The sequence below is a fragment of the Oreochromis niloticus genome, linkage group LG11, assembly GCF_001858045.2.
Source record: "Oreochromis niloticus isolate F11D_XX linkage group LG11, O_niloticus_UMD_NMBU, whole genome shotgun sequence".
Lineage (NCBI taxonomy): Eukaryota > Metazoa > Chordata > Actinopteri > Cichliformes > Cichlidae > Oreochromis > Oreochromis niloticus.
This window is the reverse complement of record NC_031976.2, coordinates 7,435,798-7,454,795: the sequence shown is the minus strand read 5'-3', so window position 1 is coordinate 7,454,795 and position 18,998 is coordinate 7,435,798. Positions and strand designations below refer to the sequence as shown.

At 40.8% G+C, this 18,998-nt stretch overlaps 1 protein-coding gene across 2 annotated transcripts; it reads left to right on the top strand.

Annotated features, from left to right (window-relative positions):
- The first annotated feature begins 199 nt into the window (after window positions 1–199).
- On the top strand, window positions 200–8,936 carry zdhhc18a (zDHHC palmitoyltransferase 18a). Of its 2 annotated transcripts, XM_013275648.3 has the most exons (11): window positions 201–445; window positions 542–843; window positions 934–1,094; window positions 1,381–1,530; window positions 3,070–3,207; window positions 3,296–3,347; window positions 4,054–4,156; window positions 4,269–4,381; window positions 5,474–5,579; window positions 6,436–6,506; window positions 7,171–7,274. In XM_013275648.3, the coding sequence occupies exons 1-10, from the start codon at window positions 434–436 to the stop codon at window positions 6,475–6,477; spliced, it is 1,179 nt and encodes a 392-aa protein (XP_013131102.1). In that variant the 5' UTR covers window positions 201–433; the 3' UTR covers window positions 6,478–6,506; window positions 7,171–7,274. The 2 variants fall into 2 exon arrangements, with proteins under 2 accessions (XP_003452154.2, XP_013131102.1); XM_003452106.5 differs by lacking the exon at window positions 6,436–6,506 and having other exon boundaries at window positions 200–445; window positions 7,171–8,936.
- The last annotated feature ends 10,062 nt before the right edge of the window (window positions 8,937–18,998 follow it).

Here is an 18,998-nt window from a genome sequence, read left to right as displayed (position 1 = left end):
TCATCTTTTAAACAACCATTTGTTTAAACAAATTATGCAACACTTTTTTAATGTTATTTTCGGCACCGGCATAAATTAGTATAGAAAAAACACAGCCTGAGTCAATAAAAACAGATTATCATCGCGCCTGCCACTGAGCTTCCTGTCATCCCCGTGCAGAGTACACGCGTTTTCCCCAATATAGAGCATCAGGACGTACGTGATGACGTTAGGATGACGCCGTGACGTACGGTAGCTGACTGAAAGAAAAAGGAACTCCCGTGAAGACGCTGGAGTCGGAGCTCCTCTGTGAGGGTTGAATTTTTAATAAAGGCTAGTTAATTTGACGGCATGAGCAGTCATATTTCTGTTTGGCTTTAATTTATCTACCAAGCATGGTAGTTAACCCCGCTCCAACCTGGGGGTTGATTCAGACTGTGAACTACGGAGAAGAATGCCTTTGTTGGTACGCTAGCTAGTGTTAGCTTTCATGATGGGAAAGTAAGAAGCAAAATATAAAGTTACACTGAGTGACCCTTGAGAGGACTGTCGCTTTTTAAAGGAAGAAGCACGACGAGAAAAGAGAGGTCTGTCTGTGTGTGCCTTTAGCTACCTCCGAACCGCTTACACGATGAAGAACTGCGAGTACCAGCAGATAGATCCACGGGCGCTGTCGGTGACCCCGCTGTCGGCGCAGAATCTCGGGGAGAAGAAGGCGCAGTCGCCCCGGAGGAAATGGGAAGTGTTCCCCGGGAAGAACAGGTTTTTCTGCGATGGGCGACTCATTCTTTCCCGACAGAGCGGTGTCCTTCCTCTGACAATGGGCCTTATTGTTGTCACCTGTGGCCTTTTCTTTACATTTGAGTGAGTCGAAATGTACATGTTTATTTTCGAGGGTGTCTTGTGACGTTTGAGTTTATACCCCCCCTTTTTTATGTGAATATACATTTATAGTTGCCCGTTCCTGGTGAAGCACCTGACCGTCTTCATACCTGTGATCGGCGGGGTGCTTTTTGTGTTTGTGGTCATCTCCCTGCTGAGAACCAGCTTTACCGATCCAGGCATTTTACCCAGAGCCACTCCAGATGAAGCTGCAGACATAGAGCGGCAGATAGGTGAGGCATATGTAGTTCCAGCTTACTCACTGTGGGACAGATGGGATGAAAGAGCTTTTCCATCTGTGTGTGTGTGTGTGTGGGGTGGGGTGTCTGAGGGACATGTTTGTTGCTGAGCTGGAGACCTAAGCTGATTACTCTGGGTCATGCTTGAAGAGTACAAAGGCTTGGTATAGTTTGATTTCTACTGACTTCCTCATTTTTATGAAGTTACTTGGTTGAGCTATTTTGCTGAAATGCAAGCACCTTAAACGCGTGGCTCCCCCTTGTACATGTCTATTTTCAGATACCTCAGGATCCTCTACATACCGCCCTCCTCCGCGGACCAAGGAGATCCTCATCAACCAGCAGGTGGTAAAGCTCAAATACTGCTTCACCTGTAAGATGTTCCGCCCTCCTCGCACCTCCCACTGCAGCCTTTGCGACAACTGTGTGGGTGAGAATTAAACTACACATGGAAACCCAAACCCATCTACCTGAAGTGCAAAGTGCGATATTGCTATTATATCCAGTGCCTATCTATGCCATTCTTAAAGCTGCTTTTATTAGGATTATTACCCATTTATTTATGATTGAGTAGAACATATTATTTTTTTTATGACTGTTTTATTCTAATAGTATGACTGTTTATGTTTGCCTCTATGCTTGTGCTTACAGATATAATGAAGCTTATCTTAGTGGGGAACACTAATGTTTAAATATCAGAATGATAATACATTTCCTTGAGCATGTTACAACATTATACTTACAATAGACTGAAACCTCAAATTTACCAAGAGCCTACAAAAAAAGAAGTGAAACCCATAAACGCATGACCTGACATTTGTGTTTTGTTTTTTAAAGTAACCAAATCAGTTTAGCCGGCTTTATGTGCAGGATCTATGTAGTTAGTTGAAAGTGGGTGGTTAGCATTTGGTCCTTATTTTAGTAAAATAAAGAGTTTGATAGTAGTAACTGTTACTTCTCCATGTATGCCTTAAAGAAAAGCTTACAAATCTGCCTCATGAGCTGTAGGTTTTTGCCAGGCAGTGGTTTTAATTCAGAATTTATTCCTAAAAAACTCTCAGGGAGTACATAATTAAATAATAATTTTTGTTTCTTCAAAGGTTACAGTATTTTCAGTCCTAAATTTCAGCACGCTTCACCTGACATTGTTTACTTTGCTCCCTGTGAAGGGATTGTACCACTACGATGGCGCTTTATTGTGAAAGGTTGGAAAGATTATTAGTTTGATTGGGTTTTCTACAATTTTACTTAAACTTTTGAAATCACTTATACACACATTGAGGAAGTTGAGAGTTTTGTTCCTCATTTCTTAGGATACAACGTAAATGCCTGACTTTTTCTGTGTCTTATGCCTTCTATGTTTCCGTACAGACCTACTGGGAAACACTGCTGACACCACTTTTCTTGGAAAAAACAGCTTTTTTAAAAAATTTTAGTTTGGAAATGGTAAAGCTCAGACAGCCAAGATTGCTGCCTGATTAAGTTTTATCAGTCATTACATTAGCGTAAATGTAACACTTGAGCTCATACAGCTTTTATCACTTTACTGTTCTTTTCCATAATACTCCTGGTTTGCTCTTATATGTTGATGTATTTGCTCTGAGATGAGTCCAAGTTTGTTTTCTGCTGTTGTGAATGCTTCGTGGTGAAGTTACTTTGAGTAACAAGTCCACCTTGTTGTCTGTCCCAGCTCTGGTGTTACCTTTTGCCACTGTGTTGATCATTTTGTAGTTGTTTTTTTTTTGTTTGTTTTTTTAACCAGCCCTCTTGCTCCCTGCTTCCACTTTACATGAATGGGCATGTGATGTGTGAATGCAGATAGAAATCCAGTAAAAGATCCACTAGATTGATCCACAGTCAAGCTCATCTGCTCAGGAGATGTGTAGTGTGTCACTGAAATGAATGACTGTAACTTTATGCGTTCTTTGACATTCATTACTTTTTTGTTTTGCTTTCTTTTCCCCTCCAGAACGATTTGATCACCACTGTCCATGGGTGGGAAATTGTGTGGGAAAACGCAATTACCGCTTTTTCTACAGCTTCATCATCTCCCTGTCTTTTCTCACGTCTTTTATATTTGGCTGTGTCATCACACACATCACCCTGCGTAAGTACTAAAACACATTTAGTATCAGTCATGTTACCAGCAAAGACTTTAACATGCCTCTGTCTCTGATGTTGATATTTCTCTCCAGGTTCTCAAGAAGGTAAAAGCCTCGTTCAAGCCATTCAAGAGAGCCCTGCAAGATATCCTTTGTGTGTCACTCTGCTGTGTTAGACAGTTGAGGCACTTCCCGCTGCTCCCCAGCTTACGCCCACCCATAATAGGATAAGAGTGTTAGAGGTGATTTTAGTGTGATCGCTGTCTATTAGTAAGTTTGCTGCCTCACGTCTTGTGAGATAATTATAGACGTAACCATTAGTCACAGTCACAGACGACTGTGGAGTGATTTCCACATGCTGTGTATTAGATATAGGACATTATGTTATTGCGCTAAACTGAGAGTATATAGACTGTCAGGTGCACATTATCCAAGTAGATATTTTTGTAGCTTGTTGTGTCTGGTTTCAAGGTATTTCATGAATCTTCTATTACTAATAGGCTCTAAAGGCCACAACTGTATTTTAACCATTTTACAAATCACAGACACTTTGCAAGAAACGTGATCATGATGCAGGATTACTGAACATTTCTGTGTCTAAATAAGAGACATACCTAGTATTTTTTTTTTTCTTTCAGTAAAAATTGACTTATATACTTATAGTAGTGAAGGTATGTTGGATATTTAGAGTATTTTGAAGGGAAAAATGTTCCACACAGATTTGAGTGTTGCAGTGGGAAGATATTGTCAATTTACAGACATGCATGAATGACAGTTGTTTATATTTAAACATCATGGATCTTTGGTTACCATTTCAAGAACTCATATTATACCTTGACTTTTTTGTGCACTGTGGTGGAGTTGGTGATTTGTTTCTTCTCCATCTGGTCTATTTTGGGCCTCTCAGGCTTTCACACCTACTTAGTAGCTTCTAATCTCACCACAAATGAAGATGTGAGTAGTGCTATTCTAATGTGGCAAAGCTGAATTCACGATTGTTTGGTTTTTGTTAAAATACACATAAAATGCTGAAAACTGTGGAGCTCACAGCTTACTTGTCATGCAGATAAAGGGATCCTGGTCAAGTAAAAGGGGTGCAGAGGAGTCTGAAAACCCATACACTTATAACAGCATTATAACTAACTGCTGCGTAACGTTATGCGGCCCCATGCCTCCGAGGTGAGTAAAGACGTCCTCGTCATCACTTCACACATCTTCATCAAGTTCACCCTTGTGTCTCACTAATCACCTTAACAACTCGCAGTCTAGAAACACAAAGTGGCCTCTGACCTTTTTGATGCTTTAGGTCAGATTAAGATTTGGTACCCCACCGTTGGCTGCATGGATAACCCTCCAAACTTGCCCTGTGATTAGCAGATGTCTTGTTGTATTCCAGGGAACATGTTCATTCACATCTCGTTTAATATCTTTATGTGCTGATTTAAAGCAGCTTCTGCTACTATAAAATGTGTTTTCATCTTGACATCACTACCTCTTGCTGCGTTTTGGTGGTTGGAGAGTTCACTGGACACTCTTTGTTTAGCCTGTTGATTCAAATATCTAACAGTCTGTAAGGTTTACAGAGAATGGTCCCAAAAAAAGAGAAAATATCCAGTGAGCGGCAGTCCTGCGGGCAAAAATGCCTCGTTGATGGTAGTGGAGAATAGGAAGACTGCTTAAAGCTAGGAAAGCAATAGTAACTCAAATAGTCATGCAGTTTAAGCAGAAGAGCGTTTCTGAACACATAAAACGTTGAACCTGACACAGCAGCAAAAAACCACACTGGTTGCTGCTTCTGTCAGCTAAAAACAGGAAGCTGAAGTTCATGGAAGTTCAATATTTAACAATAAAAGACTGGAAAAACGTCATCTGCTCCAATGAGTCTTGAATTCTGTTGCAACATTTAGATGGTAGGGTCAGAATTTGGTGTAAACGGCATGAATGCATGGATCCATCCTGCCAACCATTACACCAGAGGCATCGAGGCTTCATCCTGCCAATGGTGTAATGGTTTAAAGCAGATTTAGCAGCGACTATGATTGAGTGTTCCAAGTCACTGTAAAGATTGGGATTCACTCTTAGGTTCTGACCATAAGTCATTGTATTATTTCAGGCCACTTTTGTGTATCTTGCTTTGAATACAGTGGTACCATGGTGTCTTGTAGTTGTGCATTGTTGCAGCTGTATCATTGCAGAGACTTGAACGGTGTTAAAGTACACATGCAGTTCACACCCGGGTGCATCATAACAATCTTGTGTTCTGGTTTCCAGTCTGATCGACAGAAGAGGTTTCCTTCCTCCGGATGAGCCGATCCCTGCTGCTTCTGCCTCAGATATAGAGCTGCCCCCCTTCAGGGCCAAGAATGATGCAAACATGGTAGGGGTTAAAAACCTTGTGATCCCTCCCAAATACTGACTGTCCCATAGTTCCCAGTGTGTGCTCCTCCATCCTTTAAACTTCCAGCTATGGTTCCTCAAATGCAAAGTGGCAAGAGCTGCACTTTTTATTGTTACCAGAGAGAAGCGGTATCTATTTTGTGTTTTATTTGAACCGTTACAGGGCTTTTAACAGCAGCTTCACTAGAGCTCAGTTTTAATGGTTCAGAACTGACCCGCAACACAGAGCCAGACAATCACTGCAGAACTGATTAAGGAAACTAAGAAGAAACTAAATTGAAAACTCACCAGTGAAGTTTCTTTTAACTGTTTGGCATCATGACCAGTTAACTATGCGTTAAAATCACCACTGAGTCCTGCGGATGTACGTAACGGTTAATTTGTGCTGTTTACACTAAACTCCTTAATATGTGGTTATTTTTGTCTGCCTCCGTGTTACTCTACTGTGAGTCTGGTTTTATGCTGTAATGACAGTTGATGGACAGAATTGCTGCCTTCTGTTGGGTAAATCGTGCCTTGAATATATTTGTTTATTATCTTATCAAATGCAGGTTTTTAGCCATTTTTAAAATAAAAAAAACAAACTTTAAATCATTTCTATTTTTTGCACTCATACAATAAGAGTTGGTTTTGTGTGTAATTAAATAAACAGTATTTTTGTATTTTGAGATTTGTTTACTTTTTATTTTGTGCCTGACTGTGGGTTTTTTCTTTGGGAATGAGGGGGTTGTGTTGTTCTTCTCAATGAACTCACGTGTGTGTATATATACACCTGTAACTTTACTTTCTATATAAAAGCGTTAACACTCAGTGTTGTACTGTATCCACCCTGCCAGGAGGAGAACTGTCAGGACTTTTCTTTGTCCTGCACAGCCTGAAGGTCACTGCTGCATATAGGTGGTCGATGGTAAGACTAGGGCTGAACCTTAAACCACTCCCATCATCTCTCCACTTGCCTCCGCTGTGCCATCCTTCACATTACAGTTGCAGTTCTGTTTGCTGTAGCTGCCATCTCTGTGGTTTTTATTATAAAGCTAAACAGGAGCAGATATTGTTACTGGTTTGTGGTGATGGTGTGAATAATATTTGTGAATATGCATGCTTCACTACCATTCATTAACATTTGCTTGACTCACCCACCTCTTAACGGTTGATTTTTTTTTCCTCTTTGCTATGAGATGCACGGAGATGTAGTCAAAATACAAGTCTGCAAAAACTCTACACTCCTCCTTTTTACTCCCAATTCAAGCCAGAAGAAAAGACAGGAAGCAGCTTCTCCGTGCACATCTATAAACCTTTTGCCATATTTGGCTGCCTTCTAATTGCATTTTCTGCATCGAACTCACGTCCTCCAAGCTTCTCCATCTTATCACAGCGCTGCCATCAGAGCTCCCATTGCTTTCACTGTTCTTATGACTTCCAAACTAATTCTTTAAATCAGATTGCAGAATTTTCTGTACACGCCTGTCCTGTTTTTACTCTCATGCCATTTGCAGCTTGGCTTCTTTTAACACATTTTGCTCCTGCCTTTTTCTTATTTCTCTCTCTTTTTTTTCTTCTTCTTCACACAGTGCACTCAGAGCACAAAGGATGTGCTGGAGAGGGTGGTCCACTCCTCAGACTTTCCTGTCCTTTGCTCCCCCGGGACCCCAAAGACTACCCCTCAGGTCCTGAATGTTTCTAGCCGCCCAGCCCTAACCACAGAGCCTTCGCCGTCTGTTGGCTGCACACAGCAGCAAGCTCGCCAGCCAGCGGCCACTGCATGCCCCCCGTTCAGCCGAAGCAACAAGAGGGACTCGCTGCACTCGATCAATCCAGCCTTCCGTCTGGCTTCTCCTTCACCCACGCTTAGCCGCACCACACTGATATTAGGGGATGCACCTGACACTGGCTTTAATCCACTGCACTGAGCGCATCCAGTGACCTTCAGAGCGGACTTGTCCGGCCGCACTGCTCATTGCTGGTCTGGCTATAAACTCTTTCGTTGTGGTGGTCATGATGCATGTTGCGATTTGTTTCGTCAAGACGTCATTGTGAGGAGTTGTGGATTAAGTTGCACCACCAGTGTCACACTGTATGTGTCCTTCAGAATTTAAGTAAATCTTAGTAACACTTGGAAGCACAATATAGAGAGATATTTTTTTAAACACCTTTTTTTAAGACACCCAGAACATGCCTCCACAACCTCAGCAGAACCTCAGTGTTTAAGTTCCTGCTATTATCTTATGCAAACGGGTATGAAAATCTGGGTTTACGTACATTTCAACTGTGGATGCAAGAAGTTTGGACTTGCCGACCTGGTATGCTCTGGATAGCGAGCCATTTCAGGATTATTTATTAACTATATCAGGATTATCAACTCAAGAGTTGGCCTTATGTCTGATTCGGTTATGTCCTGTCATTTCCTGTCTAGATGTACATGATTGGAGTGTAATCAGGCGGTTTAGCAGTTTGGAGATAAATTAATAATCAGAGCGTGAAGGATGAGCAAGGTACAGTTTAGTTGTTGTTTTTTTTTATGTCTTTATTTCAGGGGTTTTGTTTTATTTATTAATCACCTCTGCATGTCTTGCATATCAGAAATGACATTTTTTCTGGAGGTTTGTCATGTTTGTATGGACAGCTATATTCAACCTAGGCAAGGTGGGGTAGGTCTGTTTAGGTTTTACCAGGAAATAGCCTCCACATATAATTTTTTTTATTTGTCAGTCTGTTACTCATACTTTAGACATCAAAGTATTTAAATCAAATTTGCTGCTTCCTACCAGGATATGGATAGTGCTATTTATCACTCTTTTTAGTGTTACTGTGATCTGCTGGGCTGCTTTAGGGACGGGTGAGCATCTGTTCAGTCTTTGCCTAAGGGCAGGAAGACTGTGTGTTACTGCAGGCACTATTTTAGCAGAACAATGTTTGGATGGATGGATGAGACCTCTTTCCTGTCTGTGACCTTCGTCCACATTGACAGCATGAAACCTGCTCTCCTTTCTGTGATGGTGGAGAACAATTTTATTTAAAAGAAGAAGGCAGGAGCTTTGTGCCACTAGAGGGCACCATATGAGTACAACAGTTTGAGTAAAATGGTTAGTGAGGGGGAAAGGCTTTTCTGTGTGTTATTTATTCATTTTGTAACTGAGCTTTGGAGCTATATGTAGGTTGTGAGTTTGTGAAGAACTACATTGCCATAGTGGGTCATTCATTTATCAAATCAGTATCAAGACCTGTAGGTAGAGTAGATGACTACAAGCAGCGCTTGTATGAACAAAACGTTTATATTTTGTATGGTGTAGCAGTGAAACTGTAACATTTGATCAATAAATATGATCAGACTTGGTGATTGGGTGATTTTTTTTTTTCCATCTTCAGTTAAAAAGAAAAATCAAAACACTGATCTTGAGAAACCTTCTACACAATGACATTACAATAGCTTTAATTAGGCTAATGTCAAAATCTCATCTAAAAGCAGGTTCATTCTTTCATTCACTCGGCTAATGTAATCCGACAGCCAGATAGGCAGTAATAAAAAGCATGTGTGAGGTGTGTTTATCAGAAACGCAGAGCATGTACAACAGCTGACACAGTCCTGCAGTGAAAGATGGATTGGGGGGTTTTGCGTTGGTTTATTTTTTTATTGCTCATATGATAACAGAGTTATAGAGATGTGATAACACAGAGGTGAATGTATTGGTTAAATGAGGAAAAAATTCAGACATGGATAACATACTACACTGTCTGGGGAAACAAACACGATGTCTGTCCTCCGTCTATTTGAACTAAAACTCACTCCCACCAAATCCGTATCAAATATTTGAACTACAGCCATGAACTGGACTGTTATAAAATCCCCCAAATGCTGAGAAGAAAGTGTTTGTTTCTTTCTGTTTTTCATGCATTTAAAGAAACTGTTTTGTCTGCAATTATTAAAACTGAAATTCAAGAAAAATTGCTTGATGGCTATAAATGAATTCACAATGGATTGACGGTGACAGCCGAGGCCAGAGACTGACAGCACTCAGCTGCCAGTGCTGTGCAGAGGAGTCCAAATATGTATACACATGCACATATATTTATATATGTGCATGTGTATAAATATATGTGTATAATTTATATACATATGTCATCCATCCATCCATCCATCCATCCAGTCAGTCAGTCAGTCAGTCAGTGTCTGTGACAATTAGTGCTTTCCTGTTTAACCCTTTATGAGGCAAGGAACTGTTAAATTGACTTACAGCATAATGAGAATTTGAATGTCCGATTAGTGATCGCCCTACAAAGACTTTGGGGTGAAGTAGAAGTGACGAGTTTAAAAAAAGTAATTTTATATAGGTTTGGGTAAAATTTCAGTGTTTAACAAAGTGAAAAACATGAAATAATGGGGAGAAATGACAGACTGAATGCATAAAATCATGCTAAAGCACTTGCTGGATAGAGATAAAGGATTTTATACAAATTACAGACTGTTGCAAAACTCAACAACATATTTGCGGTGAAATATGATAGTTTAAATGGATTTCTTGAATTGTTTATATACAGTTTAAATATTACCTCATTTGACTTCAAGGGAATTTGGCATGGCAGTACAGCAACCTGTATCTTAAGTGGACTTAAAGCAGATGGTCAGACTTGTGGCTCAGTGTCAGGCGGATGGAGAAAGTTAAAGAATCACAGCCTCTGCAGCTGGGTTGCATTTTGACCACAGCCCTCCGTGGCGTAGGGGACTGAAAATTGTTTGCAGGAGATGAAAAAAATTTAATCAGCATTTGGAAATTAATGTTTAACAAATCTAATGAGGGTACCAAGTCATCAAAGTGAAGCTGGTTTATGTGAGTCCTTGCTGGCTGCAGGTGATTATTCGCTTGCTGGGGTTTATCACACTCTTTAACCCCAGCTGGTGTGGCGCAGAGACAGGCAGGCCACCCAGTTAGCAGGGGTGAATTCCCGATTTTCAGAATAAGAGCATGTATTTTATTAAAAAAAATAAATGGTGTTTTTTTGGTTTTACTTTATAGAGAAATTAAACATGTCCTTTTACAACAGTGGACTGAGATCTGAGCTTTGAAGGTTCTACTTTTTCTAAGTTTCCATGAGCAACACCAGGGAAAGTTCGCTCCTTCACTTAAAACTAATAAATTCCAGGTTCTTTAAAGAATTTGTCCACCATGATTTATCTCTGGATGTCCTCCACTACATGATTCACTGTGCCTTGTTCCTCTTCCCTGAGCCAACTTTGGGCCTGTTGTCATGTGCGCAGCTGTGTGTCACCCTCTCACAAGCCTTTTTCTCATCGCTCACCGGCCTGACCGGAGCAGAAGTGAAGTACCTCTGTGAACACAACAGGTGATTCACAGTCAGGACTGCTGTCAGCATCACCGCTGAGCTAAAAGTGCATCTCTGTGCTGGGCAGTGAAGCTGGATATAATTAACCCTGCGCTGAAACCAGCTCGCGGGAACCTGCAGCTGCCAGCGAGAATAGTTTGTTGCCACTGCAAGTGAAACATGAAACAACCATATCCAGAGAGTAACATGCACATGGTGGTTAACATTTCTGAATGCTGGATGTATGTTGCGAAAATGCCTGAAGAAAACTAGGACATCCTAACACATGTTCCAACCATATGAAGATTTTGCAACTCATGTGTCCTGGCTGACACTAAGTGCTTCTCACATACCTTACATGAGGAGTTTGGTTAGTACTTATTCATGTATTTGTTTACTGGGACTTCCTTTGGGTGTAACAGTGGTGTGTTTGATAATCGGAAGGTTTAGGCTGCTTCACTCAAAAGCTATGCTCAAAGAGTGGAGATGGGTCAAATGGTCAGCACAGGGCTACAGGTATAAATGTACAGTTAGAAGGATGCCTTTATGTCACTTCACGCTGACTAATGCTTGTTATAGACTGGGCCAAATATACAAAAAACAAACAAAGTGTCATTGTCCCAAAACCAATGTTAATTTTTCTCAAATGAAATGATTGAGACGTGATTTTAGTGCAGACTTTGACAGCTTTAATTCATTGACTGTTTAGGAATTACAACCATTTTCACCTCCATTTTCAGTTTGCCTGAACCCTAGACCTCATGCACATCACCGAATGCTGTGCTTCCTCCCTTGAGATGCTCTGCTAGGCCTTTTCTTCCACCACCCACAGATAGTGCTTGTTTGTGGGTCTCTCTGCCTTCAGCTTTGACCTCACTAATCGGAAACCTGCTCTGCTGGCCCGAAATCAGGCAAGTAACTGAAGAATATAACACTTCTTTGCCTCGACAAACTTTGCTGTCTGATCAGTTTTGCAGCATTTGGATGAACCTGAGCAGAGTGCATAGCTCCGCATACTTAAAAATTCACCCTGCTTCTTCTAACAGCAGTTAAATCATCAATAAACACTGGCAGCCCATGGCATAACACTGCCTCCACCATGTTTGACAGATGATGTGATATGCTTCGGATCATGAGTTGTTTCTCTCCTTCTCCAAACTTTCCTCTTCCCAACATTTTGTTAAAAATTAATCTTGCATTCATCTGTAAAAACTTGACCTTGTGTTTCTTTGTTCTTTGTTTTTTTCAGAGTTGTGCAGCCTGTCTGAGATGTTTTCTGGCAAAGTCTAATCTGCACTTCTTGTTCTTGAGCATAAACAGAGGTTTGCACTTGGTTGTAAGGCCTCTGTATTTCCATTCAGGAGGGTGTCTCTCGATCGACCTTGACATTTACCATTTACATTTACCTCCTTGAGAATGTTTTTAACTTAGTTATATATTGTGAGGTTGTTTCTCGTAACCATGGAAAATAATCCTGTCGTTGTGCACTTTAGTTATGTTCTATGTTATCTGAATTTGCCATTGAATAACCAGGGAACACCTGGCCAATGAATCTCTTTGGCAGTCAATGGACTGAGCCTCTGAGAGTAGGGGGACTGTGTATATAAATGTCCAAAAAACCCCTTTGAATTAAACCAGAAAGTCAGCCCTACAGTCACATTTTGATTGTTTGATTTAAAATTCACTGTGATGATGTACAGAAGCCAAATTACAAAAAGACACCACAAAACTAATGGACTGTAACTCTTGATTAAATGCTTCTGTTATCGTATCTCACCCCCCCCCTTTTTTTTAACCAGGTGTTTTAAATCGTAACATGTGATATTTTATTCTGTGTACAGATTGAAGAAGCCAATAAGTAAAAACACGGGAGACATCATTACAGAGGAAAAACATCGGCTCTGTGTTGTGAAGTGGAAAAAGCTTCGGCATGGAAACCTGAATATGTGCCATGGAGGTGGATTAGTGTACCAGGGCACCATAGGGTCAGACCTTATCACAGCAGCTCTTATCATAAGGACTGTTTGATATGGCCTCAATCATTGTTGAGAAACGCTTCGGTTGCTTAGTCTTTTTCTTTTTTCTTCACACAACATTAAGGCTCACCGACCAGTAGTTAAACTGAAGGTGAAACTGTTTCTGTAGATAATGTTTGGATGATCTCACTTCATGTCCACACACCAATAACACAGGAAGAAAAGAGAAAAAAACAACCTTTGCTTTTATGCAACAGACAGAAGTGTGCCTGTGTTCACATTCCTCGGTACCCATTTGTCCATCAAACACAATGTTAACGCTAGAACTAAGAATATTTGTTGTGGTGGTGAACTATAGGAGGGGTGAACAAAGACTGAGTATATCAACTGCCAGGGTACAGTGCCTTTCATACTGGATGATGATGATTGCTGCTGTTGTTTTACTGTTAAAGCTCCGTCTCAGTTCTAAAGAAACCATTTTAAAAAGTTTATTTGAAAACTACATGAAAAAAAAATTGAACCAATATGTAAAAAGAATATTGATTCCTACATATTGCAGTTTTTGCATCCCTTTATTGTATGGCGTTACCTGCTACCTGAAGATAATTACAATATTTAGTTGCATACATTTCTTCAACTATTGTAATTTCCATGAGATACTTTTACTTGTGTTTCAGGTCTTCTTGTGTGTAATATAACATGTAACCATGCGTTGCCTGCTTATTCAATTAGAATTTCACACTTTAACACTGAGAACATTTTTCCGGTTGAAGTCAAATTGTCTGTGCAAGATTTGTTATTGTATCACATAGTAAAAGAGCTGCCATGCTGTAGAAATGCACTGGGGTCACATAGAGATGAGGGTTGCACAACAACCGGTAAAGGGCAGCTGAACTTCACACTCTTGTTCATGGCCCAGGTTTGTGGAGCAATGACAATAAAGTGACACGGTAGAAAAGGTGGGTCAAGGTGACAGATGGATAGATAGTCACTCAGACAACATGTCCCCAGCAGTCCAGCACAGCTTAGGAACACCTTCTATGCTCCATATTCCTTATCATGTTTGCCTGTGTAACTTTGAAAGTTATATAACAAAGCAAAGGTTACAAAAGGATGAAGAGACACAGAGAAATGTTCTATCTATATATATATATAAATACATGCTGCAGGTTGTTTTAATTGTACCCTATAATGTTTTTGTGACTCTGAGATGAATGGCGAGTGGTTTGTTGATTTAAAACGTGGAGCACAATGTCTGTGCTCCAGTCTATAGCTTGTAACTTGGGACAGCTTTGGGCCAAGTGTGCAACAAGACTGCCTGTCTGCTTTTGGTTACGGCACTGCGTAAATCACCCAGAAAACCTCACGCGGAGCTTTAAAACCAACAAACGAACAAGCCAGGTTTGTTTTTGTTCTGACGCTTGTTTTTTTCTCGATATTCATAAACACCTCATAATCTACCAAGCGTACTTTGGCCTTTTGGTCATAAAGGTTCTCGAAACATCCAGCTTGGCCCTCTCTGACCTGAAAAGCAACTCCTTCAAAAGCTTTACTAAGTCAGATCTAGCCTGATGATCTAAGAAACTGCTGCCGACATCATTTTTTATTTCTTTGGGTAACTATATCGACCGTTTGGGTAAAGCTGCTCTGCTGTATCCATATACTGTATCTTTGCTTTGCTTAACCCCAGAGATGTACAGTATGCTGACACAATTTGTCTCCGGCATGCTGTTTTTAAAAATACAATTAAAAAAAATCTCCCCTCAACCAGAGTTTGACTCTGTCAGCTACTGGATAGGGGCACGAGGAGCAGGATTTCTGGGAATGAAATCAGAGCTTGCTGCTAAATAGGGGTTCCCTCTTCCTTCTGGTAAATGCAACCGGGAGCGTAGGCAGCCAGCTCTTTTCCCTGGTGGCTTTTAATATAAAGCCAGGCACATGTGCTGAGAAAATTACAGAACATGTTTATTTTATATGCTTTTATGGTTTGGGATTTGTTGACTCAGCAGTGGATGTGCATTCTAGGCAGCTGTCGAGTTGCTTCTACGTCCTCGCAGTATAGTTGCTTGTGTTTGATCAGTGGAGAATGATACCAGCCATTCACCATCAGAGAAACTGGGAAGTGAAGTTAAACAGTGTTTTTTTTTTCTTTTTCTTTTCCTATGTAAGGAAAGCTGCATGTGATGAGGACATTTGTAACATTTAGGGACGCAGTCTGTGTGCTGAGGTTGGGGCAGTGTTTCAGTGAAGCTATTTGCACGTCCAAGATGCTCATACATTCCTGCATTTCCACGTGGGCTCCTGCCCGTTCCTGACAGTTAACTAGGAATCCATACAAAGCCATCTATATGCTTTTCTCAGACTTTAGAGTAAAGAAAGAAGTTGATTTCCTGGAAAGATTTCAAGTTGAAGGAGTTTCCTGTCTGGCTCTGTTGATAGCCTCCATGTGCCTAATGTTTCCAAACATTGGATGCTGTTTGATTTAGATTTCCCTTTTTTTCTTTTATATAAGGGCCTGAACCTCCCAACCACTTTATCAGGCTTACCTCGCTTTATCAGAGAGTAACGTGAGACAAGGCTTACATAACACATAGTCCAAGAATATTTCTGACCTCTGAGCTTCAGAGCACTTAAACTATGCAATAACCGCTCCACCAAGTTCAATCCTGGACGGTGACCAGACAGGACCCATGTGTCAAAGCTGGCCTAAAAGAGGGTTGTGCCCTTTGCGACTTCAAAAGCAAAACATATTCTTGGCAAACCTGAAAGCAAATGTGATTGTAGATGATTGTGAATCATTGGGAGCCCTGTTGTTTTTGAAAAGAGGTTTTTATTTACTTTATCAACATGTGTAAAATGCAGCTAGAATTTCTTTAAAAAGTTCAGACGCTGTAACAAATGTAAATAAACCTGAATGCAATGATTTTAAATCTTGCAATCCCAAATATTTATTCACAATAGAAAAAGAAAACATATCAAAAAATGTAAAATTTCAAGAAAAAAATGGAGATTTTTAGTTTGATGGCAACAATGTGTCTCAGAAAAGTTAGTATAGGATGTTTTACATGTTTACTACGGTGTAGCATCCTGTAAACATCTGGAAACTGAGGAATGTTGTCCCATCCTTGTCTGATGTGTGATTCTAGCTGCTCAACAGTCCTGGGTCTGCTTCATTTCACTCCAAATGTTTTTACTTTGTCAAACATCTGGACTCCAAGCAGGTCAAATCAGCACCCAGACTCTTCTACCATGAAGCCATGCTGTTGTAACAGGCACAGTATACAGTTTAGCATTGTCCTGTTGAAAGGCCTTCCCTAAGAAAGATGTCATCTGGATGGGAGCATATGTTGATCTAAAACCTGTACTGACCTTTCAGCATTGATGCTGCCTCTATTCAGAAGCTGCCAGTTTCATAGGCGCTAACACAGACTTTTGAACTGAGCTCTGATAACAAGTTGGATGATCGCTGGTCTCTTCTTTAGTTGGGAGAGCACAGAGTCCATGTTTTCCAAAAAGAATTTCAAATTTTGATTGGTCTGACCACAGAACAGTTTTTCTACTTCCAGTCCATTTTCAGTGAGTTTTAGCTCTGAGAAGACGGCAAACTTTCTGGATCATGTTCACATGTTTTCTTCTTATTTGCATGGTAGAGCTTTAACCTGTGTTTGTGGATGGCACAGCGAACTGTGTTCACAGACAATATTTTTCCTGAAGTAGTAAAATGACCTTACTTTAGTTTACACTTATCTTGTCTCCAGAAAGGAAAAGAAACAGCCTTTGCTCTTTGCTTTATTTTTACATTTCCAGCTGTAATTATCATTCAAAAGTGTGATACTTTGACGGTTTAAATAGTGTGTGCAGCAAAGGTGTGTCATTACTTGTTTAGAGTAATTTGGATCTTTGTTTTAGGAGATAGTGGAAATTTCTCTGATCACTTTTGCACTTTAGGAAAACATTCACATATTCTGACACATGAAAAATCCTAAATATTTATTGAGCAGCTCTTTAGTATATGGTGGATAAATACTTTCAGATAAGGAGACAACATTAGCCACAAAAATAACTGATTATCACATGGTTGAGAAAAGTGTGGCTTTTTGTTAGCATTACTGCTGGTAGAGGCCACGAGTGCTCCACAGAGCTGCCACGTTAAGCTTGTAAACTGAAGCTTTGATAAGTAAAAATAACAAAAATTGGACTGTACTCTCCCTGCAATGATTGGAGCCCTGGTACTCCATGGTCATTCGTCACAAGTAGTGTTAGGAGTGGGATCCACACAGCAGAGAAAGAACATGATGACGAGATTGTGAAAGAAACAGAGTCAAGAGGAAGAACCTGATGATGGAGTAGAGATACCAGCTGACCAGCAGGTAGTCCTCAAGACACGCTGGTGGAGCCTTGCTGCTCAATGGCCTTTAAAATTTATGTCTGAGAACTGGTTCCACTCCTGTGTTGATCTCTTTCTTTAAATGTTCACCATACAGTGTTTGTAGTCCTGACTTATTAAGTACACCAGTGGGAAGACAAGCCTGGTTACAACGAGGCAGTGTAAGTCTGCCACAGCAGAAGATGTAGAGTAAAAGGATGTGTTTACTTTTTCAAAGTTTCGCTTTTCCCTATCTGACAGGTGCCTGTGTGCACAGGGCAGAGAGTGCATGTGCGCATCAAAGCTCCTTGAATGTGTTTTGGCGTGTCTTTATTTTTTCCAGGTGCACTAGAGTTCACTTTAGTACTAATGTAATCAATCAAGCAGGCAACAGAGGGAGCCTGACGTCAGCAGCACGGCCGCTTGCGTAACCTCGCTCCGCAGTGCCATAGATTTTTTCATATGGAGCAATCTGGAAAAGTAAACTTGCTCTTATCACACATTCCCTCTATCTCAGGTAGGTCCCGGTGTCCGGCTTGACTGGTCAGCTCAACCAGGTTGTATAGGCAGGTTATCTGCCACTGTGGCAGGTTGATCTTAGAGGAAAACCTAAAAGGAAACTGGGTGAATTCATTTGCAACAATCCAAGCAGATTTTGATTCAAAATCACACTTGCAGTGTCATGTCACACACGCAACAGCTGCATCGCTTTTTTTAGCCACACTGTCCAAAGTTACATGTGACGCCCTCTCTAATAATAGCAGACACTTGGTGATCTTGTATAACACGTCTGAATGTGCTCAGAGTTAAATGAGAAAAAGAAAAAGAAATCTCCTATGGGGGAAATAATTCACTTAGACTTTGGGGGCCCTGACAGACACAATTCATCCACTGTGACAAGCACGCTGTTATCTGTGTTCACACACAACTCATCACTGTGGCAACATCAGTTTCCAGCCGCTTCTTACGACATGCTGTGACGTCCAAACGTGTCCCATTCACTTGAGACGAGCCCACTCCGCTGCACTGTTAATTTTCTCCTCGCTGAGGCATTTGACAACAACAGCAACCGCTATCTGATGCCTCTTAGGATGGAAGTAATTAAGGAGAGAAAATCACAAATATCTTGAATAGAGTTTCATGTACGTTCTAATAATGTGCACTCATGCCTGCCAGATTTCCTAGTAATGTTTGATTGTGGTTTAAAGTGGAAAATGCACCTGTCTTATGTGTCATTTGTTTAAGGTGTGTTTAAATACAGGCTATCTCACCACGCCTACAAGACTCACAGTCTCAGTTGCTGTAGTTCCACCAGGATGTCAAACTTGTGTGTAAATGGTGGCTCCAATAACAATAACACAGACATGAATTAACAAAAGGTGAGGTAGGAAATAAAAGCTGCTGTACAGATACAGGCGGTTTGTGTAAGATTTGCTTTTGTTCCACTGCATTAAAGTCTTTTCTTCTCATCCAGAAAAGGCTCCCCCGCTGACACAGGGCTGTGAGGGAACCTGAGAATGTCAGGTGAACTGACATTTATCTGCCTTCATTGTTCACTCGTCACCAAGTGTTTCACATTCAGGGGGGATGCTGGCTCCGCTCCCAGGATGCACAGCTGCCGCACAGTGGGCTATTTATAGACGCATGACGCAGATGTCTCACCTCAGTACCCGGCAAACACCCTCAACTGGGGACGCCTCTGCCCAGATGTTGACATCACGATGTGTTAAATGAATGA

What these genes read in the sequence shown, in the direction of transcription:
- zdhhc18a (XM_003452106.5), top strand. An exon ending in CCTTTGCGACAACTGTGTGG is followed by an intron (nt 1,531 to 3,069) that starts GTGAGAATTAAA and finishes TTTCCCCTCCAG; the next exon opens with AACGATTTGATCACCACTGT. An exon ending in CCAAGAATGATGCAAACATG is followed by an intron (nt 5,580 to 7,170) that starts GTAGGGGTTAAA and finishes TTCTTCACACAG; the next exon opens with TGCACTCAGAGCACAAAGGA.